The sequence below is a fragment of the Nyctibius grandis genome, chromosome 4, assembly GCF_013368605.1.
Source record: "Nyctibius grandis isolate bNycGra1 chromosome 4, bNycGra1.pri, whole genome shotgun sequence".
NCBI lineage: Eukaryota > Metazoa > Chordata > Aves > Nyctibiiformes > Nyctibiidae > Nyctibius > Nyctibius grandis.
This window is the reverse complement of record NC_090661.1, coordinates 89,293,542-89,321,470: the sequence shown is the minus strand read 5'-3', so window position 1 is coordinate 89,321,470 and position 27,929 is coordinate 89,293,542. Positions and strand designations below refer to the sequence as shown.

Sequence of the window (27,929 nt, the reverse complement as noted above, 5' to 3'; positions counted from 1 at the left end):
CCCCCTCAGCCCCGCCCCGCCCGGGACGCGCAGCACTATTGGCTGCAACCGGCGCCACCCCGCCGCCATTGGCCGGTTCGAACGCGCAACTGCCGCTGCGCGCGTACGACGGGGTGAGTGGAGAGGAACGGCCGCCCCTGCCGCGCGCGGCATGCTGGGAGCTGTAGGCGGGCGGGGGGCTCGGCGGGGCCGGGCCGGGGGGACCCCTCGGGGCGGCCAGCCAGCCTGCCCCGGCCGCGCCCGCTGCCCGGGAGCCAGCAGCATGGGGGGCCTGGCCGGCACGCTCCCACTGCTGAGGGTGGGGCGAAGGGGGCAGAAAGGTGCTCGGGCCATTTTGCCCACGCGTGAGCACCCCTCGTGTGGTGGGGGCCGTGCAGGGCAGGCACGGAGGCGCACGGGACAGACGTCCCTCCTCACCTGCGACCCCCTTATCACCGACCTGGGCAGGAGCTGGGGGAGGAGGAGGGACAACCAGCACCCGTGAGCCGTGGGCCCATGCACAGCACCAGCAGGGAGCTGTGGAAGTTCTTGTGGGGCTGTCTTTCAGAGTCGTGCACACCTGACACCCCAAACCTCAGTGTTCAGCAGAAAAATACAAGTTGCAACCGGTTTATTGCAAGGAAACTTCTAAAATGCGGCTTATGTGTAACTCAGGGGCTGCCTGAGCCTGCAGAGACCACACAAAGTGCTCCAAGAAGCATGAGTAACACCATCAACCCCAACTCACATCTCAGCTTATTTTTTATGTTTGCTCACCATCAAGAAAAAATTAGAGGAACAGAGACACTAGAAACACAGTTTTATTTATTTTTTGTTTTGTTTTCCTTTGTGGGACCCAGCCAGGGTCCCTGTGCCCCTCCACACTTGCTACACCTGGGTTTGCACACAGTGCTGAGGTAGCAACCAGGAGAAGACAGACAACTTTTTAGAAACAAGTGAAACTGTAGATCAGAGTGCTGAGGGGACTAGGAATTAATCTGACATTTTTTTAATTGACTAAATTTCAGCTGGAGTGGTCCCTTGGCATTTTAAACCTCCACACTTAATTATCTTACTGCCAATCATTTTAGTATAAACACCAAGGTTCCTCTTATATTGCTGCCCCGAGGAGGGTTTTCCCATCCCTGCACCCTGGTGCTTGAGGAATTCTGACTTTGAACTGGTGAGACCCAGGTGTGCCTGTGGGCAGCCCCATAGGCACTGCAGCGTGCTTGGAGGAGGTGGTGGTCCAGCTGGATGCTGCATGGGCACAGCCCCATGGGGGTTGTCCGTCCCTCTCAGCAACATGCCACAGTGGACACAACCCAGGCAGCTTCTCAGGTAAGGAAATGATTTCTTTTTCCTCCTGATTTTAAGCCTTAAAACTCAAGATGGGCATCTGCAACTGTCCCAGCCGGTCCAGGGCCCATGTAGCCAGTGCCACGGGCAGCCTGTTAGTCCTGCCAGCCTCTCCTCAAGCGTGCCTAGTATGCCCGCAACCCACTACTTGGAGACCTCCTGCTTTGCAGCTGGTATCTGCAAGGTTAAGAGCCCTTCGTGACATTGGCTGAACAGGGGTACACTGTCAGTGCCTGGTGTAGCCTGGGAAAAGTTGTGTGGTTTAACGGCGCCGCTGGGTGAAGTAATAGCCTCCAGCCACCTCCCAGCTTGACTAACAAACGACGAGCACTGCTCCACGTTGCCATCTTGTGCTTCTCTGCAAGTAACTGCAAAATATTTGTGGGGGGCATCTGCAGAAGGCAGGACCCCACATCACCCTCACCCTGCCCCATAGCATAGACCTGTGCTGAGCCTCCTGCAAGCCCCCAAGCCACAGCTCTGCTCCCTGCCAAGGACAGCTACTGGTGGGGAGCAGGCTTGACTCGCAGTCAGCCTCCTGGGCAGGATGACGTCTCCTCTCTAAGGGTTTCTATTGCATTACATGATTAATTAGCTGATTAACAAGATGTTGTTGCAGAAGAATCTGTTCTCTGGACACCAGCTCAGGCAAACACCATCCTCTGTGCTAATGAAACTCTTCTGTTCCATGCAGACACGCACTAATTTAAGCAACAACATGCAAATGAAGAACAATAAAGTGAGTAATCTGGAGCTTTTAAACAAATTAGCTACAGCCTTTTCCAGGCCCTCTCCAAGGAAAGAAAGCAGACAGATATCTCTGGTGGGCCTGGAGCTGCATGTTACAGGTGTTGGGGGCTTGGAAGGTGACTGCTGCCTGTCTCCCCGTCCTGCCCTCAGGGGAGGGAGCCTCAGGCCAAGGCTGCAGGCAGCGGAGGAACATGATCTAGCTTCTGCTGACCGCACGTGGTCAGAAGGTGCTGCTGGAGATGCCTGTCCTGTAAGTCAGGCTGTGGGCTCCCTTCTGGCAGGATTAGAGCAGCAGCACCTCAACATGGCCCTAGGGCTTGAGGGTCCAAATGAGAGCCCTGGGTGGGGAAGCAGGAACGGGACAGTGCTCCTGACAAGACAGGACCAATACCAGTACAAGAGCTCTTTCTCCAACCCCAGGCTTTTAAAAGGATCTTAGAAAAAAATACAAAAAGCACATGAAAGCCACAAAACTGGTTTTGCAGCCTCCAGAAAGAAGCCTGCACTAAGAGGCTGAACAAGCACAATCCCTTTAGCTTATTAGGAGACTGAGAAGCATTGCAATTCCAGCATGTAAGCTACCACGGTAGGAAATGACGAAGGACTGAAGGCTTTTTAATAGAGAAGAGGAAGGGAAAGCCAGCAACGTTCACAAATATGTGCTCTCTGCAGTGTGAGCAACAGGATCTGTAATCCGTGCCCTCAGCTCCATTCTCTTCAGCGTGCTTTGGCCAAACACCATCTTTTGGGCTCAGTGCAGAAGTAACTGGGCAAAACCAGACACTCAGGCCAACCTGAGATGGCTGGGCAGCTAAAAAGGTCGAGGATTATTTGCGCTGCTCAGGCCTAGCTGGCAGGAGGTGGTCAGAGCAGAGGAAAAGGCTTTTCTCAGCTCTCACGAGTAAGGGAAAGGGGCAAGGCATGGAGATTTGCAGTAGCAGTTTTCCAGCCAATTTGAAGAAATTTGCAGCGAACTGTTCTGCCCCACAACCAAGCATGGCTGATACGAGAAAAGCAAGAGGCAGGACAAAAAACAGTGGCAGCCAAATGGCAGATGCTCCCCCCATGGCACAGATCCCCAGGCTGAGACCCTGTTCATCCAGGAGATGCTGCCAAGAGGAGTCTGTATAAGGAAGCTGGTTGTAGCAAAGGACTTTTCACCATCTCTGGCTTCTCTCTTTGGCCAACACCACGACTCAGCTCTACTGGATGTCTGCCAGGAGGGCACAGGACACGGGCAGTGCCTCGCTGCTCTGTACCACAGCATTGTTCCTGGCAGCCCCCAGGCAAGCCCCACGCAGGGGAAGAGGGCTCCAGCCCCAGGCTGATGCAGGTGTGAGCAGCAGTGCTGCAGCGGCAGAAGGACCCGCTGCACTGGGCAGAGCACAGGGGACATGGTGTGCACAGCTCTTAAGGGAAGGAAAGGAGGAATCTGGGCTGGGTAGGAACAGTGGGTATTTATCAATCTAGAGAACTGATTACACGTTACCTGCTCTCACACACACACATACTCTGCACCAGGCACCCAGCACCTTCCTCCAGGCACAGGAGGGCAGGGCTGGGGCCAAGAGTCCGTAATACGACAGGGAGGCTTCCCAGCAAGTCTCAAACAGACGCAGGCCATCTCCTGCAGAGGAGTACCCCCTGCTCTGTTCACGAAGCCCCTGTCACCCGGTGCCCAGAGGCCACAGGGTGTTGTCCATCCTTGGGCAGGTGCAGGCAGAGCATGTGAGGCTCCTCAGGGGCGCTGGGCCTTCAGACGGTTCCTGCGGCCGGCCTTGGCCCCGCGCTGGGCACCCTTCATCAGGCCCTTGAACTGGCCCTGCATTTTCGCCCGCTTCCTGGGGGGGGGGGGGAAGGAGCAGGAGGCTGGGTTAGCGCGGGCACTGGGCACAGCCCAGGCACAGGGATGCTCCAAGCTCCACAAGGAGTGGTGCACAGGCTGGCAGGGAGTTCCCAGACCCACCAAAAACCATAACAACAAAAAGCAGAATCAAACCCATGTTTTGGCCCCATTCCCCACCGTGTGCCTTTCCCGGCTAGTCTCACCTTCTGTTGAGTTTAGCTCTGTTCAGGGGGATGTAGGCGTAGGGGTCGAGCTGGCCCTTCTTCACGTCACCTTTGCCTTTCTGTGGGAGACAGGGACATGGGAGAAGACACAGCACCAGGGGAGATGCACGTGTCCTGTTCTGCTGCAACCCTGGCACCAGGCCACCCCAAAGACTATGTTGCAGAGGGCTGCCAGCTGAGCACATGGCCGTTGGAGCTGACTTCCCACCCAGATGATGCTACAGACACCTGCTGTGAGCAGTGAGCAGCAACTAGCCACAGGAAGAGCAGTACCAGGACTCCAAGATGGGCTGGAAACGCCCACAGGTAGCAAGTGTTTCGCAACTCCTCTTGGAGCAGAGATTGACCCATCCAGCCTTAGCACTGCTGGACCAGACCCTCAGCAAACACCCGGTGCTTCCAGCCCCCCAGGCCAGCAGCAATCCTGCCCCAGCAGAGCCCCAGGCATCTCCCCACCCAAACCCTAAGACCCCCCCAGATCCCTCACCTTGGATCTGTACTCCGCGCCGAAAGCTGGCTCCTTGTCCAGCTGCCGGTGGATCCCAGAGCCTCCACCTGGAAAACAGGGAATGTGTGTTGAAAAGGGGTCCCAGGGCTCCCCCTTCCCACTTCCTATGCTAGAATGCACTAGGGCGAGGGAAGCTGTTCCTGTTTTTGCCTCCAGCTCTTGCATGTGAGGTCAGCAGAGAAGGGTGACCATCTCCCATGAGCAAAGATCTCTGCTCCAGCTGCCCTGGAGCAGCCCAGTAAGACAGGTACATGGTTCTGGGCCCCTGTGGAGCCCCAGCCTGGGCACAGGCGAAGGACTTACCTCTGTATTGAGGGGAGGTCCCGGCCTCGGGTTCTTCATCATCTGGCTCCTCTCTGAACCGACGCTTCTGGCTTTTCTTCTGCAGAAGGAGGCAGTGGGGACCCTGCAGCTGGCCTGTCCTTACAGTTCTGCCCTCCCATGAACCCCTAACCTCCTGCTTCCTCCCATGGAGGCCCAGAGACCTTCCAAACTGCCTGCACACCCCCGCTGCCCCAGCCAGCCTCCCGCACCCCTCCAGGCAGCTGGCACATGCCCCGTGTCCCCACTGGCCTCTTGGGCAGAGCTGCAGCTGCCGCAGCACAGGCACGGGTTTCGCACAGCCGAGCTCCCCCAGCATCTCCTCAGGACCACAAGCCCCATACTCACACTCCGGAGACCCACATCTTGCAGCACATCTGCCATCTCCTCGTTTGCTTCTACGGCACAGGACAAGAGGGTCAGTGCAGGATGCGGGTGCAGGACAGCCTCTGTACTGTGCCAGCCCCCAGAGCGGGCTGCAGGAGCAGGGTGCCCCTGCCAAACTGGCACTGGTGGCCATGTCCCCTCCCAGACCTCTCCTGGTGATGGAAGGCGGTGCCTCCCCTGGGTGGCAGTGGCCGAGAGCCACCGGCTGTGACATAAGGCCACAACGACCCCTGCCGCAACGACCCCTGCCGCTTCCACCCACATCCCCTGCCGCTTCCACCCACATCCCTCCCCAAGCTCCCACGTAAGGGTGGCAGGAAGAAAACCATTTGGAGTACCAGGGCAAGTCTAGCGTGGCCCCCCGCCAGCCCAGGCAGTACCTTTGGCTTCATCATCCACGTCCTCCTCCTCTTCATGGATGATCAGGCGCCCGTCCTTAGACACCTGGAAGTCATGGCTCACTCCTCTGGATCGCTTGGGGCCCGGCTTGGTGGCTGCTCACAGAGAGGTGGGTCAGGGCCTGGGGAAGGACCCACTCCCGGGGGTAGTCGTACCCCCAGAGCCCCTGTGCCTCACACCAGCTCCCGCCCCGACCATCCCACCCCAGCTACATCCAAAGCTCCGCTCCTCACCCAGCACCCGCTGGGACACGTTGGGGTCCAGGAAGTTGAGGGGCTCATCCTCTTCCCCTTCCTTCAGCCAGGCCTGGCCCTTCTGCCGTGCTTGCTTCCTCCACTCCTTGCTCCGCTGCCGTTCCTCCTCTTCCTCCTCCTCGTCCTCTGAGTCTGCCAGGATCTCCTCCATGCTGGTCAAAAGGCAGAGAGGATGATGGAAACAGAATAAGCCCAGGAGTGCAGACCTCAGCCTGCCCCAGTGCTGGAGTTGTCCCCATCCCCAGATCCAACAGGACTGCCCCTTCTTCACCCCGGCCCATCTTTACCTGTCTCCTCTGGGCTGTGCCGGTGGTGCCTCCTCTTCATCCGTATCTGCAGCCGCCTGCCTCAGGGCACGCTGCTTGCGGCTCCGGGCTTCTGCCTTGCGGATGTTCACCAGCACCTTGTGGTATTCAGCTGGCAGCAGCCCCTTCACCAGCTCGAAGCTGAGAAGTGCACAGAGAGCAGTCAGTGACCACCTCATCCCGCACCGCTTCTCGGGGAGCTCCCTTGCTGCCCCAGCGTGACCCAGGAGCCCCCGACTCACCCGAACTTGCGGATGAACTTGGTGAAGAGGTTTCGCAGCTTCATACGGAAGTGGCGTCTCATGTCATCCGAAAGGTTCCCCACGGCCTCCAGCTGTCAGGACAGAGACCCTCAAGACCAAAGCACCCCTGCCCTGGGCACCCAGCCTCCACTCTTCCCCTGCACGGCCACCTTGCTCAACCTGCTGCCATCTCCCCACGCCTGCCCCAGGCAGGACTGTGGGGAGGTGTCCCTGCTTGGCAGGGCTGGTTCATGGGGGTTCTCTGGCAGGTCCATGCCAGCATGCAGGAGAGGGACCTCCTCACTGCCTTCTCAGTCACCGAGATCAAGGTAGTGCCCCTGGATCCCAGGCAGAAACAGGGTACAGGTGGAGATGCCCCTGGGTGCCCAAGACAGCCTCAGCTCTGCCCTGCCACCCTCCTCGGGGCACCCCGCATGGGATCTCACCATCATCTGGACATGCTTGACCAGCAGCTTGGTGTCCACCAGCAGCAGTGTGACCTTGAGGAAGCCCAGGGCCGCCTTCACCACGTCCCGCGTGCGGGAGGCCAGCAGCAGGCAGACGTTCTGCAGGAGCTGCTCCACCACGCTCAGCTCCAGGTGATCTGCAACCACGGCAGGGCTCAGCCACAGCCAGCCTCCTCCCAGCACCCACCTTTGCTGGAGGGTGCTGCCTCATCCCTCTGTGCTGCCCCCGGCCCCCCTGCCCTCCTGCTCCCACTCACCTTTGAACTCGAAGAACAGGCGGGTCAGCGCCAGCACCGTGCAGCTGATCATGGTGACCGAGCCCGTAAGCCCCGCGTAGACCAGGAGCAGGAACCGCTGCATGGCTTCTGCAAGAAAGGGACAACTCAGGCTCCCACTCACTCCCTGCCCAGCAGCATCCCTGGCCCGTTTCATCGGGGATCCAGGCACAGGTCTGATCCTCCTGGGGCCAGAGCGGCCACAAGGCTCAAGTGGAGCAGGAGCTCACCTTGTGGCGTGGGCCCAAAGCGGATGAAGGCATTCCCCATCTCCACAAGCAGCATGAAGGCGTTCTTGCGGGCCCCCACCGACACCTCCTTGGTGCAGAGGATGACCTGGAGGCATATGTGCACATCACAACCCTGCTGTCCCTCTCTGTCGCCAGGATCAGCTGGTTCCCCCCGGGGACCATGCTCACCTCTGGGACCAGGGCGGTGATGAAGGGCTCGTGCTCCGCAGAGAGCTGCTTCACGATGTGCAACAGGCACTTCAGCCGGGGCTGGGGAAAGAAACAGCCCAGTGCTGGTACACCCAGGGACGCACACCTGGCTGCCCCTGCCCCGTCCCCTCCTGAGAGGGACCGAGCTCGGCCACCGCAGTCCTTGCTCTCACCCTCTTGGCTGGGGATGCCGCGCTCTTGAGCGAGTCCAGCAGCGCTGCCTGCAGCTCCCGCAGGTGGGAGCGGATGAAGGCCTGGCAGGGGGCATAGGGAGCCGCACACACCTCCTCCAGCACACGGTATGCCTTCTTCTGCATGCTGCGCTCCTTGCTCTGCAGGGACAGCCAACACGCCCCCGCCGTCAGGGTAGCCCTCGCTACAGTGTCTGGAGGGAGCCCCACAGCACCCCATGCCACCCAGCAGAGATCTGTCCCCTATAGCAGCTGCTCAGCCCCCCAGAGCGTGGGTTCAAGCTGGCAGCAAGCAGAGGGTGCCCCCACTGCACCCCCTGCGCTTGTCGGGGCTGAGGGCCGACTCACCTGGAGGGAAGGCTGGATGGTGTGGTACAGGGATCCCAGGGACTGCTCATCAGCGTAGGGTGCCATTGCCACCACCAGGTCCAGGATGGAGAGTCTGCAGCAGAGAAGGACACGCAGGTGGGTAACTGCAGCATCGCTAACACCGCCTGACCGAGCTGGGACTCCAGCTGCAAGTCTCATAGGATGCACAAGAGTGGCACATTTCACTTGGGACAGTACAGGTGCCCTAGTGCTGCTCACCAGGAGGAAGCCAGGAGATTTACCCATTAGTACCAGCCCCTAGGTGTTACCTGGCAAACTCAGAGCTCTCGGGACTGGTCAGCTTCTCGCTGGCTTTCTGCAGGAACCCGCACACCATCTGCAGGGCAGGCACACAGAGCACGGTCAGAACGGACTGAAGGGAGCGCTTTTCCAGGAGTTTGCAATCCACCTGGCAAATGCCTTGCCACAGGACTTTGTGGAGACCAGAAGCACCAGCAGGTCCAAAAAGAGCTGGGCAAGTTCCCAAAGGGCTTGTGCATGATGCACCAAGTGTGTCTACAATATTGGGAAATCCCAGATGCTGGCTGGGAAGGGCTCCCGCCCCATAAGGGCAGGGAAGGGCTGCTCTCTGCCCAGCTTCTTTCTTCCTGTCCTCTCCAGTCAGGCACCCGCCACAGCCCCCTCAAACTGGGTCCAGCTGGGAGACGCTGGCCCGAGCCAGCACAGCCTGCCCCACTGCCCCAGGCTCCCCTCACCTGGGGGTCGGTGATGGTCAGGTAGGCACGGACAGTGTCCAGCACAGAGCGGCGCTGAGCGCTGCTGCCCCCGTCCTCCTCAGCCTGGCTGTACACGTTGAACAGGATGGGCAGGAAATTTTTGGCAAAGCGACCCACTTCTGCCCTCTCTGCATCTAAGGAGAAGATGACAGGGGTTACGGATCAGCATCTCCCCTCTCTGGGTCACCACAGGGGACCCACTGCGAGGGTCTGTCTCCCCCCAACCTGTCTTGCAGCCTTTGTGGATGAGGGTGCGCAAGGCCTGGCACACGGTGGGACGGAGGTCTGGGCGCTCGCTGATGGCCATGCCCAGGGTGCGGGCCAGCCCCTTGAAGGCTCCCAGCACGTCTGTGGGGTGGGTGCAGAAGCCAGGCAGCAGGGTCCATACCTGGAAGGCAAAGGAAGAGGTGGGAGGGCTCTTTGCCCAAGTCACTGCTCCCCAGCCTGGCACCACGGGGACGCCACGGCAGGGCTCCGGGGCACTCATTACCTGCCACTGCAGCGTGTCGTAGATCTTGGCCTCCACACTCTTCCCAGCCTGGGTAAACTCCAGGGCTGCAGAAGAGAAGGGGCAGATGAGCAGAGCAGCAGAGGTGGCAAAGCCCCGCTCCGCCCCCCAGGGGAGGGAAGGGAGGTCCCACAGATCACTCTGGGGCTCCCGGCAGCACAGGAGCGCACCCGCTGGGATCCCCACCATGCCACCCTCGTCACCTCTGCTTTTCAGGGCAGCCGCCAACGGCAGAAAGTAACTGGTGAAGAAGCCGAGCCGCGCGCCCTGCACGTAGTCCCGCAGCACCGGCAGGAGCCAGCTGCGGGGGAAATCCAGTGTCTCCCTGGGGAGAGAAGGCACGGGTCAGCAGAGTGCGGGGACCTGCCAGCATCAGCTCCTGGGCACTAGGCACCTCCACCCAGCCCCAAAGCTGGGCACAGGGAAGCTTATCAGAGCCAAACACCTCCAGCACCACATGGGGCCTGAACAGGAACGTAACAAACGGCTGCAAAAGTGCTACCCCCCGACTGTACTCACTCCTTGCCGTCGATCTCCAGGGGCACGGCTTCCAGCAGCACCTCGGGGCCCATGGTGCTCACGGCAGCCCCCACCGCCTCGTCCACTTCAGCGGTGTAGGGGAAGTGTGGGGAGAGACGCAGGTCACACAGGGACCGGAGACACTGTGGGGACAGGGCAGGATGGTCACAGAGGAGCCACGGAGGCAGGTCCAGCACGTGTCACTCACTGTGCCTACCCAGGGATGCCAGCTGCCCCGCGTGTCCCCGTGCCGAGTCCCAGAGCTGTGCACACCCTGCCCACGCACGGGCAGGAGAGCAGGCACTGGTACGGCCCCACTCTGCAGCTGGAGAGGGCAACGCAGCCCCAGCAGCAGCACAGCCACCCCACCTGCCTCCTTGGATGAGCCTGTGCCCTCCCAGCCTGGCTCACCTTCCTCATGATGGGGTGGCACTGCTTCCCGCATGTCTCGAAGAAGACCTCCAGCACCCGCAGCACCTCGTCCCACGCCGCGTGGAAACGGTATGTCAGGCCTTCCTCCACTGATCTGGGGAGGAGAGAGGAGATGGTCATGCTGGCAGGGACTGACCCAGCAGCAATTGGGGTGCCGACCTGGCCTGCCAGCCCCCATCAGGGACCGGGCAGAGGCTGCTCAGAGTTCAGTCGGGCCCATGGGGACAGCCTCTCCCACACCACCGCTCCTCACCTGAACATCTTGCACAGGTGGGAGGCAGGGGCTGGGGCAGATGCAGAGACGGTGCCCAGGTCCTCCATGTGGGGAGCAACGCACTCGCTCAGGAGGGTCTGCAAGTGCAAACAGAGAAAATAGGATATCAGTGGACCATGGATCCCCCAGCACGGCAGGCACAGAGAGGCACAGCACCCCCTGGCAAGCCCCAAACCCCTGGGCAGAGCCCCCCAGGAGGCCGAGGGCAGCCAAGCAGGGAGAGGCGCCCGGGTCTGGTACCTCCAGAGTCTGCGCCGCTGCCGTCACCACCTGGGAATGCGGGGAGAGGAAGCAGTTCATGGCGGTAGAGAAGAGCCGGGGCAGGTGAGCCCAGCACAGGTCCTTCTGCAGCCTGGAGAAGAGAGACCGGGCAGGTGAGAGACCAAGCAGCTGCCTCTGCCCCTGCCCAGCTTTGCCCCTGCCCGCACCTGCCCAGGTTGATGTGCGCCTGCTCCATGGTGGACAGCCAGGTCAGCAGTGGCTGCAGGTCACTTGTGCTGGGCACGTAGTCGTAGAGGGCCTGGGGAAGTAGAGGGTGGGTGAGTGCTGTGACCCTGCCAGGCCTGTCCCTCCCCGCACTGGCGCCCCCCACTCACGGTGATGATCTGGGCATTGAGCTCGGCCGGCAGGCAGGCCGTGCTGGCCTGGGCGCTGAAGAGGCTGTGGAAGGCTTGCATGGCACATGCTGTCACCAGCTGCGAAGGACACAGTGTCAGGAGGGGGGAGCCCTGCTTTGTACCCACTGTCCCCCTACCCCAAAGCAGGCTCTGCCCTGGGAAGCCCAGCCCTGCTACGACTGTGCCCCATCTTCAGCCTCCCTCTTCCACAGCAGGCAGGCCAGCAAGCGCCAGCTGCCCTGGGCTCTTCCACATTTGCATCCTGCATTTCCAGGCTCCCAGCTGGCAGCCGAGGGGGTTCAAGCCCTTCCAGGGTGCAGCTGACAGGGAAAGGGGCTGCCCTCGCCATCCCCAGCACAGGGACACTCACCACGTGGCTGAGGGTCATAACTCGGAGCAAGGTCTCGCAGCAGGTCTTCACCACAGCCGCAGGGAAGCAGGGCAGCAGGTCCCGCAGCAGGGCGAGGACATGCAGCGTGGTGGTCGCCTCCTTGTTGCCTGCGGGAGCAGAGCAACATCTGAGCCTGTGGCATCCCGTGGCAAAGCCCTGCCCGTGGCAAAGCCCCCGTTACATTGCTGGCGCTGACCCACAGAGCTGGGGCGAACACCCCACCGACTTCTGGGAAGAGCAGAGCAACAGATGCTGAGGACGCTCAAAAACACCTCAGGTGCCCCAGAGGCATCTCATACCCTCCCCAGCAATCCAGGGTGCTGCACCCTCCCCTCTTCCCTTCAAGTCCTTATTCTCCCATGGGCACAGGGCCCTCCGCACTCAGCTGCAAACCCCTCACTCCAGCGCCCCACACCTCCAGCTTTTTCAATCTCCTGCACGCAGAACTTCGCGGTGGAGGGTGCCGCGGGGTGATGCTCAGGGGCTGCGTCTCCAAACATGAACTCGCTGCCCCTCAGGACGGAGCACACGCCGTACTGTGCTGCTTTCCGCACCTGGGGGAAGGAGAGCCCAGGTGGGTAGAAGCCATGGACCCCAGGGGCACAACCAGCCCCAGAAACAAGCCCCAAAGGCAACGTCATCCCTCGCCAGCGGCACTAGGCGCTCACCTTGGGCTTAGTATGAACACAGAAGCTCAGCAAGCCGTGATAGACCTGGAGGGTGACAGGGTAGCTCCAGGCTGCCAAGTCCTGCTTCCGCAGCAGTGTGGCCAGGCAAGAGAGGACCTACAACAAGGGAGCAGCAGGGGTATTAGCATCACCCCACAGAGACCCTCCCTCATTGCAATGGCCTCAGGTGAGCACCCAGCACCACCCTACAGCAGCAGCCTTGACCCAGCTCCCAGCAGACCCCCGGGCAGAGCTGGCGTGGCTGGCTGCCTCTTGGCTACTCACCCATCGCAGAGCAGAGGTGGAGCTGCTGCAGGCCTGCGAGGACACAACACCCATGAAGGCTTTCGAGGCGTCTGAGAATTTTTTTATAAGCACAGGGCTTGGGACCCTGCCAGGACAAGGGGGCATGTCAGTGGGGTGAGGAGCGGGCAGCTGGTGGCAGTCACGCAGGGAACCGCATGCCTTGCCTGCCTCAGTTGGGTCCTTTCTCCAGCCTGAGGAGGGGGGACAGTGCCAGCCCCTCTTCCATGATGGGGCCTGGTAGCTCTCCCCACTCCTCTGCCAGCCACTCACCGCTTTAGGACAAGGTTAAGCAGGTAGGCAACAGCAGCCAGTGACTCGGGGGACTCCACCGCCTCCAGCGTGGTCATCTGGGAACAGAGGAGGGGTGAGCGAGGAGAAGCAGGGGTTCACACCAGGCCAGCCCTTCCCCAACCCCAACCCTTGGGAAGAGGGACAGAGAAACCAGGAGCAGCCCAACAGCATCTCTGCTGAAGAAGGACACCCAGGGCCTCGGCTACAAGCACAGCACCTTCCTCCACCAACAATCCCGAGAGCCCATCCATGCTGCCAACAGCAGCTCCCCTCGCACCTCCTCTCCATGACTGTCACTCACCAGCGCAGCAAAGTACTCCGTCTCGCTCTCCTTGCCCCCCCGTGAGCGGATCACCTCCGTCACAGCCGCCAGCACGGCACAGATCTATAAGGAGCAAGCAGAGCAGGTCAGCACCCTCAGCCCCACATCTGGGGGGCCATCCCCACTGGACCTCCCCACCCAGCCCTGCTCCTGCCCATACCTCTTTGTGAGCGGCAGAGTTGGATTGCCAGAAGCGCTGCACCTTGCTGAAGGTGATGTTGGTGCAGTCGCTCAGCCCGCTCAGGAAGGTGCCGGAAGACTTCTCCGTGGCGGCCTCCGCAGCATCGTCCTCCTCCTTAGGGAGCTGAGTGCTGGCACTCGTCCGCTCCAAACGCAGGGACCCCGACTGCAGCTCATTGTGCAGCTTCACCGCATCCACCGTCAAGTTACTTTTCTCTGCCAGGGTGAAGAGGTACGCTCAGAACTGCGAAGTCACATTGCTCCACCATTCACCTCGAAACTCCCCATGCCCTCCCAGCCAGACTGGCTTGGCTGGAGCTCATCTCCAGCATGCCGGTTCCCCCTGATGGGAAAAAGCACAGCAATCATAGAATCATAGAGTCATAGAATGGTTTGGGTTGGAAGGGACCTTAAAGACCATCTAGTTCCAACCCCCCTGCCACAGGCAGGGACACCTTTCCTCTAGACCAGGTTGCTCAAAGCCCTATCCAACCTGGCCTGAAACACCTCCAGGGAGGGGGCATCCACAACTTCTCTGGGCAACCTGTCTCCCCACCCTCACAGTAAAGAATTTCTCCCTAATATCTAATCTAAGTCTACCCTCTTTCAGTTTAAAACCGTTACCCCTCATCCTACCACTACATGCCCTTGTAACAGTCCCTCTCCAGCTTTCCTGCGGGCCCCTTCAGGTACTGGAAGACCACTATAAGGTCTCCCTGGAGCCTTCTCTTTCAATAACTGGAAAGACCTCTTCACTCCTGTGAAAACAAACCAGGACACAGTCCAGCCATCTCCTCTGATGGAGGAGAGCATCACGTCCTCACAAATATGCCCTCAGGCTTTAACGCTGAGGTGTTCCTTGTACTCTGCCCCATTTATCTTTTTACACCTGGAGCCCTGGCAACCAGACAGCCAAGGCACACGATTCCTGTCCCTCTGAGTCCCAGACACCAGCTTGCAACCAGCTGCAGGAGGACGGTGCGTGCTGCAAGACACGTTTCTGTATCTGCAGGAGAAAGGTCTCCTTGGCCAACAGTAGCCGGGACTGTGCAACTCCAGCCCCTCGCAGCCCACAATGCTCTGAGGTTTGCCTTCCCCATCGTACGGCCTTCTGAACAGGAGACTCTGTCCCGTTCCCCTCCGCGCCAGACACCGCCCCAGCACTTACAGGTGGGTCCATGGGCTTCTGGGAGCCGAATCGCTCCTGCCATGAGCCTGCCGGGAGGTCACGCTGCTGGGACAGCACGTATCCTGGCAGGGCCTCGCACCGGGCCCCGGCAGGGCGACCGGCATCGCAGCGGGCCGTGCCCCATTTCACTCCACGGGCCTGGTGTCACGGTGAAGGTGACAAGGACACTTGCTACGCCGCGGGCTCGGTTCTCCTCCCGGTTTGCTGCCTCCGCCTCCCGGGGCTGCACCTCGGGGGTCAGCGGCTCCGGGCCCTCCTGCGCCCAGCCCAGCTCTCGGGAGCCGGGGACCCAAAGGCTCGCCCCGCAGCCGCCCCGTAGCCCCCCCGCGCCCCTGCAGCCCCCGCCGGGAAGGGCCGGACACAGGCGGGGACCTGCCCGCCCCGGGAGCCCGTGCCCCCCGCCCGCCCCCTGCCCTCACCGGCGGGCCGGCTGCAGAAGCGGCTGCGGGCGGCCAGACGGTGCTGGCGGGTCTCGGGGTTGCAGTCGCTGCTGTGGCCCTTCCGCCACCGCTTCAGCTTGGCAGCGGCGCCTGATCGCAACCGCCCGCTCCGCGCCATGCTGGACCCCGCTCCACGTGCCGCCGCGCCACGCCCCCCTCCCCTTCCGCTTCCGGCGCCTGCCGCCATCTTGAGTGAGGGCACCGTTGCCCTCAGGGCTGGCCGCCTGTCGGTAGGCTGGGTAGGGAGCTGTGTCGGGGAAGCTAAGCGCGGTCGAGCCCGGTTGGCGCTTGGATGGGAGACCCGAGGGGCAGCCGTCGGCGAGAGAGTGTGTCTGACATCCCCCTGCAGGGGGAGAAGGTACCGCCGGTGCCGCACCCGTATGGAGCCGTTCACACCGAGCCCGCAGCCGCTGTGAGAAGCCACGACGGGTCACTACGTCTGTATTACGGCGCGGTGACATCACGCCCTGAAGGTCGCGCCGCCCTTCGCGGCCCCGCCATGCGCTACGTGCGCCTCCGCCCGCCCGCCGCTGTGCGCATGCGCGCCAGTCCCCCTCCCCCTCCTCACCCCAGCTCCTGCCACGCGGGGAGGTGCCGGTAGCGTCAGTCGCGCGCGGCAGCAGCGTGAGGAGGGAGCGCGCGCGCACCGGGCTCCCCTCAGCTCCGCTCCTCCGCCATGGCCGCCTACCGCCTCGTCCTCGTCCGCCACGGCGAGAGCGCCTGGAACCTGGAGAACCGCTTCAGCGGTTGGTACGATGCCGATCTCAGCCCCGCTGGTCAGCAAGAAGCGCGGCGCGGCGGCGAGGCCCTCCGAGGTACCGGTGACCGGTGAAGGCGGGGCGGGGGGGCTGGAGGTGTATTCCTGGCGGGGTGGCGGCCTAGTGTGGCCGCCTCGGGCCTAATGGGGGTGGTTTTGGGACCCTCCGGTGCCGGGGGTGAGCCCTCCGGTACCGAGGGGAGAGCCTCAGGTACCCGGGGGGTGGTTCTCCGGTACCGGTCGCGTCCCCGCCGTCGCCCGCCCGCCCCTCACGGCCTACCACACGCCCCGGGGCGGGCGCGTGGGCGGCGGCAGCGGGGACGCGACCCGTAACGGCGCGGTGAGGCCGCCGCCCTTGGCCCCTCACCGGTTGCGTAAGGCCCAGCACTCACCTCCCCGGTGTCATTCCCCCCCCTCCTTCCCCCGGTCTTTTCCAGATGCCGGCTACGAATTCGATATTTGCTTCACCTCGGTACAGAAGCGGGCCATCCGTACCCTCTGGACCGTCCTGGATGCCATCGATCAGATGTGGTTACCCGTTATCCGAACCTGGCGCCTGAACGAGAGGCACTACGGGGCCCTCACTGGTTTGAACAAGGCTGAGACGGCAGCGAAGCATGGCGAGGCGCAGGTGAAGATCTGGAGGCGCTCGTATGACATCCCTCCCCCTCCTATGCAGTCCGATCACCCTTTCTACAGCACCATCTCTAAGGTAAGACCCATTGCTCTTCATCTACCTTGCTGGGAGGCTCCTAAAAGCCACCTTAGGTCCCTGCAGTGTGGTCTGGCTTCTTCCACAGTCTCCTCTGTCTCTGTTGCAGCAGCCAGGACTGTCATGCAGTTGGGCTGTTTGTCCCACTCTGTCCCTGGGGAGGTGAACCCCTGGGCATTGCATGGACAGATGCAAAGTGGAGGGGACGATACCTCTGTTAATCATTAGTGCTGTGACCTGTGCATGGATGTTTGTTCTGATCTCTTCACCCAGACCAAGCAATGTGTGGCTTTCCCCAGGAGGGACTCAGCCCTGACTGTGGCTGATTGCAGCCTCAAAGGCGCTTCCTTGCTTCCAAGCCCAGCTTTGCCTACATGTAGCAGGTCCCCAGGCAGAGAATTTGGGGTGTGGGGGGGGGTTGAGGCCCTGCCACCGCTTTGCTACACCGCATTGGGCTGCTGCGTGAGCGTGGCCGTTCCCGCAGGACCGTCGCTATGCTGACCTGACGGAGGACCAGCTGCCGACGTGCGAGAGCCTGAAGGACACCATCGCCCGGGCTCTGCCTTTCTGGAACGAGGAAATCGTCCCGCAGATCAAAGAGGGCAAGCGAGTCCTTATTGCTGCCCATGGCAACAGCCTGCGTGGGATCGTCAAGCACCTGGAAGGTATGTCAGCTGTGCGGGGGTATCGCGGGGGTCTCCCCACTGCCCCCCCTGGTCAGCACTGTGCGAGCAGGGGCACGAGTGACGGCGCCTCTGTGTTCGCAGGCATGTCGGAAGAGGCCATCATGGAGCTGAACCTGCCCACCGGCATCCCTATTGTCTATGAGCTGGACAAGAACCTGAAACCCATCAAGCCCATGCAGTTCCTGGGGGATGAGGAGACAGTGCGCAAGGCCATGGAGGCCGTCGCTGCTCAGGGCAAGGTCAAGAAGTGAGGGTGGGCAGCAGGCCAGCACGTAGTAGAGCCCCCCACCGTCCCCCACCCCTCTGTGCATACCCCCCACAGCTGTAGGAACTTGGAGCTGCGCAGCTGGAGCAGCTCCCCAGGATTAGGCCCATTCCCTCCGGACCAGGCTCCCCTCTGCAGACAGCCTGGGGCAAGGGGCTGCAGGCACGGAGCTCTGGTGTGCAGGGGAGCCCTGGCTCTGCCAGGCAGCAACCGCACACCTCTCTGTGCTGAGATCCCAGCCCTCAGGCCCTGTCTGCAGGGGGATGCACCAAGCCGTACCTCACTGTGACAGGCTCCTCCTCTGCTTTGCTTCCCTGGCAGCTCTTGTCACCTGGTTACTGTAGTTTTGTTGCTTGATTTAGTCATCCCAGGAGCAGTGGGGCGAGCACGGCACAGGCAGTGACCGAGGTGGGTCCCCCATTCCCTCGTGGGTGCGTGGCACAAGGACTGGGATGCGTAGACACTGAAAGGGTTGTATTTTGGTGCACGTGGTGCAGCACCCAAGGGTGGTACTCGCAACTCTGGACCTAGCTCTGCCAGCCCCTGCTTTAACTTATTGCCTTTGGACAAGGGCGAGGGAGGGAGCCTGTTGTCTGGAGGTCTGTGTCTACCGCATACTTCCCCCAGCCGCAGCCCACCCTGGTCCTGCTGGTGAAGCAGGTGCTGTCATGCCCCCTCCAAGATGTGTGTACCTGGCCCTGTTGCTGTGGCCTCCCCCCCGTCAGCACCGCGAGCCTGGGCCTGCGCGGGGTCAGTGTAACTGTCCGACACTAGCAGCTGTCTTGTTCCAGTTCAATAAAGGAGTAATGCGCAGTCACAAGGTGTCTGTGCTTTCCTGTGCCACATGCTCCCGCCTCGCCCGGCGCCTCCCTCGGGCTCCTGTCGTGTCTGTGAGGCAGCAGCCGCTGCTGGGCGCAGATGAGGGGGTGCAGAAGGCGTTCTGGGCTCGGGGGAGCAAAGCACAGCTCCGCAATCCCTGCCCGAGATGGTGACGCCCTGCCGTGCTGTGGTTTTAAGGCTCTGGGTGTGTCACACTTGTCCCCAGAGGCAGGCAGGGCACATGTAGCCTCCAGGGCTTGAGCCACAGACTGTACTGGTTATCAGTGCAGGGAGACAAGCTGCTCCCCATGCTTGACACCGATGTGGGGAAACCACCCTGGCGAGGTGAGTGCCTGGAGCCAGCACCGCCCAGCTGCAAACCAGAGCTCTGCTGTTAGCCTCGCTGGGGCAAGGCCACGGGGTTGTTCCCTCTCCGAAGCAGCGGGCTGGGACCACGTGCTTCCTCCCAGCCGTAGCACCGGGGAACTTGTCCCCGCAACAGCACCGCTACGGGAGCTGAGCAGCAGGCTGCGGGCAGCCCCGGCCTCCCTCGGGGCTGTAACTGAGCAGAGCGCAGAGTTCTCAAAAAACATTTATTATCCAGAAATAGAAAATCCTCCCTGCGAATGACGGCCTGTCCAGCTGTTCCAGCCCCTTGCGCACGTGGAGGAGGCCAGAGCCCAGGGGCTGCTCTGGCCCCACGGAGCCCAGGGCCCTGCAGCTCCTCGGGGGCTGCTAGGCCTGCAGGAAGTGGGGCTGCACACGAGCCACCTTACGGAAGTCCTTGCTGTGTGTCTGCGGGCACTGCATCTCACACCAGCTGATGGGCACCAGCTGCACCCCTGGAGACACCACATATCAGGGGTTCCCCTTCCCAAAACCACGTTCCTCCATGTGAAAAGGGAGGAGGCCGCAGCAGCTGCCCCTCAGGCGGGGGTGAGGCAGACCCGTCAGAGCCCGGGCCCCGCAGCCTGTCCCTACCTTCCTCGTTGTGTGCCACCACCACGCCCAGCTCGTTCTCCGCTGTGCTCAGCAGATAGTTGGACTGCACGTCCCCCAGTGAGATCTGGTTAGGCAGGGGTTAAGGTAAAGGCCTCCCCGAGGGGACTCTGGCAAACCCGCTGTCCCCAGCCCCAGCGGGCCCTCCCAGCTCGAGGGGAAAGGATACAACTTTGGCCATGACTATGTCACCGGGGCGGAAACTCTTGTACACTTCTACCTGCATGGGAGAGAGAAGGCAAAACCGCAGTGTGTCAGGGTGCCTGTCAGCGTCAGGACAAGTGCCCCCCACCAGCAGAACGGAGGAGCAGGGGCAGCTGCGGTAGCAGAGGCACTGGCAGAGCCTCACTGACCTTATCTTTCTCCGTGGCTCGAATATCTTCTCTCCTGAAAAAGGAGACAGAGGGATCTGAGCACCAGTGACCAAAGGCGACTCTCCAGGCTGCCCCAGCCTCCCTGGGCGCTTGCCAGGACTTGCTGGACACCCGCCCAGCGCTCGGGGCAGAGCTCCTGCAGGGCAGCTGGCCGCACCGCCCAGAAAAGCCTTCCTCCCCCCGTGAGGATGGGGTGCTTGGGCACCCTGTCCCGCCAGGAACCCAGCCCTCTCCCTACCGTATGGTCCCCCGGAAGGTGGACTTCAGCGGCTTGGAGCCGACGTACAGGATGTGCACCTTGGCAAAGCGAGAGTTAATGCCGCAAACCTGCCCGGAGGAGGAAAAGGGGAATCAGCACCCGCAGGGGCCTGCTCTCACCCAGCAGGGAAAGGGCAGGGTGCAGGCAGGAGAGGGCTGTATACAGGGAACTCTGGTGTCTCACTCAGCCTCCTCCTCCTTGTGACCAAAGCAGTGGTGGCGGAGGTGGGACACCTGGCAGCAAGTCAGGCGAGGAAGATGATACTTGTGCAACTCAAAACGCACGAATAAGGCTGAGACCTGTTGTGACCCCAGTCCCTCTCCCACCACCAGGACCACGAGGAAACTAATCCCTGCCAGTCGTCCTCCCAGCTGTCCCCAGCGCTGCCCTCCACACACCCTGCCCCAGAGAGAGTTCTGGAAGGGAGAGCAAAGAAAAATCTCACCTAGCCCACGTCAGCCTCAGAGCAGGCAGCAAGGGCAGGGGAAGTTGAGAGGCAGGTGTCCCCCATGCCAGCATCTGGCTTCTCTGTGAGCGAGGGACCCAAAGGAGCCACTGGGCTGCCTCTGCCCCGCTGGGGGTTGTGCAGAGGGTACCAACAAGCCCAGGGGCTCTGCATCCCACCCCACATATGTGCAGGAAGAAATGTCAGCACAGGGCAGAGAGAGCAAAGGGGGAGCCCAGCGCAGGCAGCGAGGTTTGCCGTCGCAGCACGCTCTAGCACCCTACCCTGCATGTCACCACGGTCCCCACGCTGGGCAGGAGCTGGGACTCAGTGTCTCTCGCCACCGACACAACGGGCAGCTGCAGGGCAGCAAACATGAGGGTTAACTCGAGGCACAGCCTGTGCGCAGGATCACACGGGACCAGGCTCGCAGCAGGCACCGGCTGGACGCTGTGGGAGCCCAGTTCCCCAACTGGGAAGGGGCCGCGCAGCCTGGGCCCCTGGCAGCCGGCGCTGGGGAAGGGCAGTGTGTGCCGCGGCCGTGCTCACCCCGCTGTCCTCGCTCCTCTTCTGCACGGAGCCAGCCAGCGAGGAGAAGATGAAGCCGTGCCGGGTGTAAGTCCCCTTGCCAGCCGTGGCCTCCTCAGCGCTGCAGAGCCGCTCGCCTAAGCGACAGGGGCTCAGGAGCTGGCACTGCCAGCGCGCCACGCAGCCGGGTCCCGCGCTGGGGCTCTCGGGCTCCTCACTGCCCGCTCCTGGCCGGCCCAATGCGGCGGGGCAGCCCTGCCCTGGGGCAGTCCTTTCCTGCACCCGATGGGGCAAACCCCCTCCACACAGACTCCACCTGCAGCCCCCGGCCGCCCTCTCCCGGGCCACCCCTTCCCCCACCCCGGGCACCCCCCAGCTCCAGGAGCCCCCTCTCCTGCCCTGGACACCACACCACCACCACCACCACCACCACTTCCACCACCTCCCCGGGCCCGCACTCACCGGGGATACAGTACCGTGCGGGAGGCGCCATATTCGCTGCCGGCAGTGCACCCGCAGAAAGCCCTCACCCTATTGGTTCCCAGCGGCAAGGCCGCGCTGTAAGCGGCGCGGTTATTGGTTCTCCCCTACCCGGCGCGGAGCGTGGGCGCGCTGCCCTCTGGGAGTTGTAGTCCAGCGCCGGATGAAGCGCCTCCCGGCATGCTCTGCGCGGCCGGCGCGCAGGCGCAGTGTGGCGGGCGCTGCCCGTGGGGCCGTGAGGGCGGCGGGCCGCCGGGCATGGAGGCGGCGGGCGGCGGGGCGCGGGCGGCAGGTTGGCGGCGCCGGAGAGGGCTGCTGCTGCGGGGTATCGTGGGCCCGGGATCGACCGTGGGCCTCCAGGGGGCTGGGTGTGCCGTGGGGCTGGGAGGCAGCGGGGGTGTGTGCTGTGGCCCTGGGTGTGCTATGGGGTTGGGAGGCAATGGGGGGAGATGCTGTGGGCTTGGAGGGGCTGGAGCTGCTGTGGGGCTGGGGATCCCGGGTGTTGTGGGGCTGGATGCAGTGGGGCTGAGGGCTTTTTGCTGTTGGTATGGGCAGCTTTTGCGTGATGGGGCTGGGTGCCAGAGTGTCTTGGCGCTATGGGGCTGGGTGCTACTGAACTGGGGGAGCTGGGCTTTGTGGAGCTGGGTGCCACTGGAGGGTGCTGCAGGGCTGGGGCTGGGTGGCTGGACCCGGCAGGAGCAGGGCCTTGTCTGTGCCTGAGGTAGGGCCAAATCTAAGGTTCCTCCTGCGCGCTGTGATGTTGCCTGTGGTCTTGGTCATGCTGGTGGTTCCTGTTCCGTCCCCGTGGGCTCAGTGCCCCACTGGGATGTGGGGAGGGCTGTGGGCACGGTGAGGGCTGGCGCCCCAGTGCCTGACTGGGCCAGGGAGGGTGCATGGCTCTGCTGGAACCTCATCCTTGCAGCTGTGCCACTGTCTGCATGCAGGTGCATGGGGGCAGAGGGGGGTCCTGCCCTGTCCCCAGCAGCATGGGCAGGCTGGCTGCCTGCTGGAGCCCTGTGGGCTCCCTGCTCAGCAGCCACCAGCTGTCATAGGCAAGGAAACCTTTTTGATCGGAGCTGGCAGCCTCAGGGAGCGGGAAGCCAGCTGGGTGGGGAGGTGCTGTGTGTCTGGAGGGGACCCCAGTGCTGCTGGCTGTAGCATTTTGTCTCTTACCACACTGACAACATGGGGACAGGTGCCACGCAAAGGCTGCACAGCAGGAATTTGTTACTCCACTTTGCACCTGATGTGTTTCAGAGGAAAATTCTTGGCAGAGTGAAGGGGAAATGTGGGGAAGGGAGGTGGCACTGGGGTTTACATATCCCACCTCCTCCTTAGCTGGGCAGGAGCCATGCCTGTGACCTGGGGTGGGCTGGTGGGTCTGGTGTCCTCGTGTCCAGCTGCTCCCAGCCTTGGGGTCAGCCCCGTGCTCATCTGACAGGGCAGATGGGAGCCCCTGGCTCCTTTGGACAGCCCATCTGGGTGATGCAGCTCCAGTCCTTACCTTCCCGGCTGCTGCCCAGGGGCTGTGCAGCGGGCACGGCAGCACAGGGAGCTGGTCCCTGCTGGAGGGACCCTGCGGTGTGACACCACTGCCCCACACCGTGCTGAAGCAAGCGCTTGGCCCAGCTCAGAACGTGCCTTTGCAGGACCCCGGGGCAACCTTGCTGCTTAATATTGATGGGCACTGCCTGCACGGAGGCCTGGGGGCCACAGCCCTGCAGATCGTTTTCCTGGCTGCTGTGCCGGCTCGGATTCCTCCTTGCTCCTGACGCAGCTCTCAGGTGGGACAAGGGGCTCAGCGGGCAGGGGAGCGCTGCACAGCATCGCCTCGGCCTCGGGCTGCCCCTGGGCTGCTCCTTCGCTGGTGCGTGGTGTTGTCCAAGGTGGATCCAGGCGAGGGGAAGGTGGAAGTGTTGGGACTCTCAGAGTGGGGCTGTGAGGTTGGGAAAGGTGCGGGGTGGCCTCTGCAGCTTTGTTCTGTGGTGAGGTGAAGGGAAGCAGCATCCAGGCCCTGCTTTTTGGAGTGAGGAGAGGGACTGGGGGAGGAGGGGTAATCCTAGCCCAGCTCTGAATATGTCTTGTGTGGGTTCCCCCATTCCCAAGCCCGTTGGGAAGGGCTGGGCTCGGGATTGTCCCTGGAACTGGCCCAGCATCCTGGATGCTCGTGCCTTCTCTGGTTTCCTCTGTGTCAGCTCCCCCGTTCCCCCTCCCTGCTGGGAAAGACGAGATGGGACTGGAGAGCATCTGAGCCCAGACACCGAGGGGCCTGTGCCCCCAGCTCCATGCAGAGAGCCAGCCCAGTGACAGCGGCCCCACGGCCTCCAGGAGTCTGGGCTCAGCTCCCCCTGCTCTGCATCCTTGTGCAGGGCGAAGGAGAGGCCCCAGCCCTGCTGTGCAGGCACGCGTCCGGCAGAGTCGGCGCAGGGAGCTGCCCGACTGGCATCAGCATGTCCGGGAGGGGAGACCCTTCCCGAGGGACATCCAGGCAGCGGGGTGGCCTGCCCATGCTAAGCTCCTCTCCCCGCAGGCGTGGCGTGGCAGGGATGAGGAGCCGGCAGCGGATGTTCGCGGCGGTGATGCGCCTGCTCCTCAAGTGCCTGCGGCTGGGCCGGCGGCGGCGGTTTAAGCTGGTGCGGCAAGCGGAGCAGCTGTGGCACTACGGGCACCTCTGCCTCCGCTCCCTGCTCTACAACTCCTTCACCAACAGCGACGTGGTGCTCGACTCCCTCTTCGAGCCCGTCTACTGGCTGGTGGACCACGTCACCCGGTGGTTCGGCGTGGTGAGTACCCACATGGGGCAGGGGAGCACCCGGCTCTGGGGGCTGGGACGAGCATGCTGCTGGGACAACTGAGTCTCAGAGCTGCCTGTGCTGTAGGCAGGAAGAGAGTGGGGACCTCAGTGTGTGGTTCAGATTGTTTTCTCGTGGCTGTATCCTGCCCAGAGCCTCTCCCGAGGCAGCGAGAGGCAGGCGCTGCCTGCTCCGGTGACCCAGGCCCCTTTCCCATAGGTGTTTGTGGCACTGGTGATCGGGCTGACGAGCTCCATTGTGGCCATCGTGTACATCTGCCTCCTGCCCCTCATCCTGCAGACCTACACACCTGCCTGGATCTGCTGGCACCTCGCCTATGGACACTGGAACCTCATCATGATCGTCTTCCACTACTACATGGCCATCACCACCTCACCCGGGCACCCACCACAGGTGAGGCACTAACCAGCAGCACAGCCTCTCCTGGCTGGACACTGGGGACCAGCTATGGACAATCACTGGGAGCAGCCTAGTGAAATCATTGCAGGAGGCCTCCTCCAGGTCAGGGCAGCTAGGATGGGCAGTGCAGGGTGAGGGTTGACGGGGTTACAAGGGAGGTGAGGAGGTGAGGAGCAGGGCTTGGGTGCACAAATCTCCTCCAACCTGTGCACAGGCCAAGGACGATCTCACCGGCGTCTCCATCTGCAGGAAATGCATTGCCCCCAAGCCAGCTCGCACCCACCACTGCAGCATCTGCAACAGGTAGGGCTCCCTCCCTCTGCAGCACTCGGGGCAGCCTCTGGGACCCCTCTCCTTGCCCCCCTCCCCTCTGCTCTGCTGGCTTCTTGCCTCATCTCTCACACAGCCCAGAGGGCTGGGGGGGGCTACCTGCCCCCTCCCCGTCACGGTGCTTGCGCTGGCACTGACACTGGCGCTGCTCTCCTCCCTCCCAGGTGCGTGCTGAAGATGGACCACCACTGCCGTATCCTTCTGCAGTACTAACCCACGGCACTCTCCTGAGGGGAGCCGGCCCTGCTTCCCCCTTCTCTCCCTGCCCTACTCCTCCCCCAAGTCAGCCAGCACAGGGAAGGGTGCTGGGGGGTGAGGCCCAGAAGAACCACCCTGGTCCCTGGGGTGGGTCTGGACCCATGGCCTACCACGGTTACACACCTTTAACCCCAGAGGCAGCCTGGCTAAACAACTGCGTGGGACACTACAACCACCGCTACTTCTTCTCCTTTTGCCTCTTCATGACCATGGGCTGCATCTACTGCAGCATCAGTGGCTGGGAGATGTTCCGGGACGCCTACGCAGCCATCGAGGTGAGCAGGCGGGCCCCGGCCCTCGCCCCGCCATGCACCGAGGCTGCCTGGGCTCCCCAGGCTGAGCTTGCAGAATAAGGCTGGGCCAGCCCTGGCCGTCTGGTGACTTCACTTCCTCTCTCCATCCTCCTGCGAGGGCCCCCGCTGCCATGGTCCTGCGGGGGTGTGAGGGGGAAGGGCCAGGCCTCCTCATCGGAGACGCGTAACTGGTGCCCTGTTTTCCATCCCCCTAGAGAATGAAACTGCTTGAGAAGGAGAGACTGCAGGTGGCTGCCAACCAGGTGGGACATCCCTGCCCCGCCCCTGCTCCAGGCAGTGTGGCGCAGAGCTGCCCTGCAGGCTGGGTCCTGCCTGGGGCCCTGCTCGCGAGGAGCACCCCACAGCCAGAACCAGCCCCCATGCTCGTCTCCTGTGTCAGAGAGCTGGGGCTGGTCAGGCAGCTCTGCTACAGGCCCTGCCTCCAGCAGCTTGGGGTCCACTTCCCTGTGCACCCAGCTCCCAGGGGCTTTGGCTGGTGGCAGCTGCTTGACGTGTGCTGCTCAGGCCCTGCTCTCCTGGGGAAGCTGCGGCGCCGCGTACACATCTCGCCCTGAGCATCAGCTGCGGTGCAGTGCAGTGTCCTGACCAGTCCCACGGCTGCTCCCTGCCCCCTTACCTCCAGCCCACGGCTTCTCACCTGCGTGCCGGCTCTCGGGTGTCTGTCTGTCTCGTGGCTGTCTCAGGCTGCCGCCCCATCACCCTGGCTGTTGTGTTGGTTCCAGGCACAGTCCTTTCTAGCTGTCTGAGCTCTGCAGCAGCGAGGGGTGCTGCAGTCCCCCTGTCTGGCTTCAGGCTATAAAGCAGCTTGGGTAATCCCATCCCCCTCTGGTCCTTTTTCAGACGTACTACCAGACCCCGCCACCCACCTTCTCCTTCCGCCAGCGAGCTTTCCACAAGAGCGTGGTCTACCTCTGGGTCCTGTGCAGGTAACGGGGCCCAGGTGCTGGGAGCGACGGTGCTGGGAGAAGCAGCGGGCAGCCCCCCTCGACCTGCAACATTGCTCACCCTCTACCTCCCCGGGGCTGGGCTGTCTTGCTCTAGCACAGATGTCCCTGCCCTGCCAGCTCTTGGGCCACAGAGGAGAGATTTGGGCTCTCTGTCACAGGGCATTAGACCAGCCCACCCAGCTACGGAGCCGTGGGTGCGGGGAGGCAGCCTCAGCCCCCCACAGCTGTGGCACCAGCGTAAGGAAGGCCTGTGTGTAACCTGCTGTCCCTTGCTGTCCCCAGCTCGGTGGCATTGGCCCTGGGTGCCCTCACGCTGTGGCATGCCGCCCTCATCACCCGTGGGGAAACCAGCATCGAGCGGCACATCAACAAGAAGGAGAGGCAGAGGCTGCAGAAGAAAGGCAAGGTGAGCGCAGCCCACAGAGCAGGAGGGCCGGCGGGGGCAGAGCCAGACATGAGGTGCGTGTCCCTGGCCTGCAGGTTTTCAGGAACCCCTACAGTTACGGCGGCTGGGATAACTGGAAGGTGTTCCTGGGCGTGGACGTGCCAAGGTAAAGCCCCTGCCCGGGAAGGTGGTGGCCCAGCAGCGCACGGGGGTGCTGGGACACTGGGGCAGCTGGGGCAGAGCTGCGGAGCTGAGAAGCACCGAGACTTCAGCTTTTTGCTGCAGCCTCACTCCTGTCCCCACAGGCACTGGTTCACCCGCGTCCTGCTGCCCTCTCCTCACCTGCCCCATGGAACAGGACTGAGCTGGGACCTGCCACCCTGCGTGACCAAGCAGCGTGCCCCTCTCCTGGCCATTTGAGGCCCAGCTGCTGCAGCCGTCCCTCCCCGCAGGCAGGGGAGCGCACAGGGCACCCGCTCCGCCACCGCGGCTCCCTTTGGCCCAAGTGCCTGGCGGAAGGCGGGTGCTGGCACGCACCGCTGACCAGAGCCAGAGCCACGGGCAGCTGTTGGGACAGTGTCGGTGCCTGGTCGCCGGCTCTCTTGGCTCGTTGGTGGCTGCAGGCAGCCCTGGGGAAAGGTGGCAGAGCTGCTGCTCCCTGCTCTAGCAGAAGGTGCCGCCGTCGCTAGCACAGGGACAGGCCAGCACACGGCCCAGCTCTCTCTCCGACAGGGCTGGGCGCAGAGGATGGCACGCCTGCCCGCACGGAGCCTTTTTAAGACCATCCAATAAATATTTTGGTTTTTTTTAAGGGAGCCTGGCTCTTTTCCCTGGTGGAGGGTGCAGACTTCTGGGGTGAGGGGAGGAGAGGGACCCCCATGATTTCCCAGCATGGAAAGAGAAGTAAAGGCCTGTAACCAGCAGCACCTTTAGCTACTCAACACGTGGAAGGGCAGTGGAGTCCCAGCC

At 62.6% G+C, this 27,929-nt stretch overlaps 4 protein-coding genes across 14 annotated transcripts; 2 read left to right on the top strand and 2 right to left on the bottom strand.

The window, feature by feature from the left end:
• Positions 1-784: 784 nt before the first annotated feature.
• RRP12 (ribosomal RNA processing 12 homolog) lies at positions 785-15,613 on the bottom strand. The gene is made up of 34 exons (XM_068400040.1): positions 15,170-15,613; positions 13,542-13,777; positions 13,361-13,444; positions 13,039-13,115; positions 12,748-12,853; positions 12,463-12,579; positions 12,210-12,348; positions 11,774-11,901; positions 11,383-11,481; positions 11,215-11,306; positions 11,027-11,138; positions 10,766-10,863; positions 10,492-10,606; positions 10,081-10,223; positions 9,765-9,886; positions 9,544-9,608; positions 9,279-9,441; positions 9,033-9,187; positions 8,586-8,653; positions 8,296-8,389; positions 7,930-8,088; positions 7,736-7,816; positions 7,547-7,652; positions 7,299-7,406; positions 7,021-7,178; positions 6,575-6,666; positions 6,315-6,473; positions 6,007-6,179; positions 5,755-5,868; positions 5,336-5,385; positions 4,970-5,048; positions 4,646-4,713; positions 4,138-4,217; positions 785-3,929 (listed from the first exon to the last, which is right to left on the bottom strand). Exons 1-34 carry the CDS (start codon positions 15,375-15,377, stop codon positions 3,827-3,829), a joined length of 3,951 nt encoding a protein of 1,316 aa, XP_068256141.1. The 5' UTR covers positions 15,378-15,613; the 3' UTR covers positions 785-3,826.
• A 147-nt stretch (positions 15,614-15,760) lies between these two features.
• On the top strand, positions 15,761-18,430 carry PGAM1 (phosphoglycerate mutase 1). Its single transcript, XM_068400041.1, has 4 exons — positions 15,761-16,005; positions 16,385-16,659; positions 17,144-17,324; positions 17,427-18,430. Exons 1-4 carry the CDS (start codon positions 15,867-15,869, stop codon positions 17,594-17,596), a joined length of 765 nt encoding a protein of 254 aa, XP_068256142.1. The 5' UTR covers positions 15,761-15,866; the 3' UTR covers positions 17,597-18,430.
• A 578-nt stretch (positions 18,431-19,008) lies between these two features.
• Positions 19,009-21,554, bottom strand: EXOSC1 (exosome component 1). 2 transcript variants are annotated; one of them, XM_068398984.1, is made up of 8 exons: positions 21,497-21,554; positions 21,056-21,171; positions 20,791-20,865; positions 20,041-20,129; positions 19,782-19,815; positions 19,598-19,648; positions 19,411-19,495; positions 19,009-19,271 (listed from the first exon to the last, which is right to left on the bottom strand). In XM_068398984.1, exons 1-8 carry the CDS (start codon positions 21,525-21,527, stop codon positions 19,165-19,167), a joined length of 588 nt encoding a protein of 195 aa, XP_068255085.1. In that variant the 5' UTR covers positions 21,528-21,554; the 3' UTR covers positions 19,009-19,164. The 2 variants fall into 2 exon arrangements, 1 of the variants encoding a protein (XP_068255085.1); XR_011048010.1 differs by lacking the exons at positions 19,009-19,271; positions 19,411-19,495 and adding an exon at positions 20,245-20,477.
• Positions 21,555-21,905: 351 nt separating this feature from the next.
• Positions 21,906-27,480, top strand: ZDHHC16 (zinc finger DHHC-type palmitoyltransferase 16). Of its 10 annotated transcripts, none has more exons than XM_068400028.1 (10): positions 21,918-24,297; positions 24,526-24,720; positions 24,941-25,029; positions 25,221-25,249; positions 25,456-25,589; positions 25,823-25,870; positions 26,469-26,554; positions 26,858-26,976; positions 27,056-27,126; positions 27,266-27,354. In XM_068400028.1, the coding sequence occupies exons 1-9, from the start codon at positions 23,800-23,802 to the stop codon at positions 27,091-27,093; spliced, it is 1,236 nt and encodes a 411-aa protein (XP_068256129.1). In that variant the 5' UTR covers positions 21,918-23,799; the 3' UTR covers positions 27,094-27,126; positions 27,266-27,354. The 10 variants fall into 10 exon arrangements, with proteins under 10 accessions (XP_068256127.1, XP_068256132.1, XP_068256131.1 ...); XM_068400022.1 differs by having other exon boundaries at positions 21,979-24,297; positions 26,858-26,981; positions 27,266-27,480; XM_068400026.1 differs by lacking the exon at positions 25,823-25,870 and having other exon boundaries at positions 21,906-24,297; positions 24,976-25,029; positions 27,266-27,417.
• Positions 27,481-27,929: the final 449 nt, after the last annotated feature.

What these genes read in the sequence shown, in the direction of transcription:
- RRP12 (XM_068400040.1), bottom strand. Translation starts at nt 15,377, where the DNA reads ATGGCGGCAGGCGCCGGAAGCGGAAGGGGAGGGGGGCGTGGCGCGGCG. An exon ending in CAGCGGCGCAGACTCTGGAG is followed by an intron (nt 10,864 to 11,026) that starts GTACCAGACCCG and finishes TTGCACTTGCAG; the next exon opens with ACCCTCCTGAGCGAGTGCGT. An exon ending in CCATCCAGCCTTCCCTCCAG is followed by an intron (nt 8,089 to 8,295) that starts GTGAGTCGGCCC and finishes CTGTCCCTGCAG; the next exon opens with AGCAAGGAGCGCAGCATGCA.
- PGAM1 (XM_068400041.1), top strand. Translation starts at nt 15,867, where the DNA reads ATGGCCGCCTACCGCCTCGTCCTCGTCCGCCACGGCGAGAGCGCCTGG. An exon ending in CGGCGGCGAGGCCCTCCGAG is followed by an intron (nt 16,006 to 16,384) that starts GTACCGGTGACC and finishes GGTCTTTTCCAG; the next exon opens with ATGCCGGCTACGAATTCGAT. An exon ending in GATCGTCAAGCACCTGGAAG is followed by an intron (nt 17,325 to 17,426) that starts GTATGTCAGCTG and finishes CTGTGTTCGCAG; the next exon opens with GCATGTCGGAAGAGGCCATC.
- EXOSC1 (XM_068398984.1), bottom strand. Translation starts at nt 21,527, where the DNA reads ATGGCGCCTCCCGCACGGTACTGTATCCCCG. An exon ending in GGACCGTGGTGACATGCAGG is followed by an intron (nt 20,130 to 20,790) that starts GTAGGGTGCTAG and finishes TCCTCCGGGCAG; the next exon opens with GTTTGCGGCATTAACTCTCG. An exon ending in ACATAGTCATGGCCAAAGTT is followed by an intron (nt 19,496 to 19,597) that starts GTATCCTTTCCC and finishes CTGCCTAACCAG; the next exon opens with ATCTCACTGGGGGACGTGCA.
- ZDHHC16 (XM_068400022.1), top strand. Translation starts at nt 23,800, where the DNA reads ATGCAGAGAGCCAGCCCAGTGACAGCGGCCCCACGGCCTCCAGGAGTC. An exon ending in TCACCCGGTGGTTCGGCGTG is followed by an intron (nt 24,298 to 24,525) that starts GTGAGTACCCAC and finishes CCTTTCCCATAG; the next exon opens with GTGTTTGTGGCACTGGTGAT. An exon ending in TGCAGGTGGCTGCCAACCAG is followed by an intron (nt 25,871 to 26,468) that starts GTGGGACATCCC and finishes GTCCTTTTTCAG; the next exon opens with ACGTACTACCAGACCCCGCC.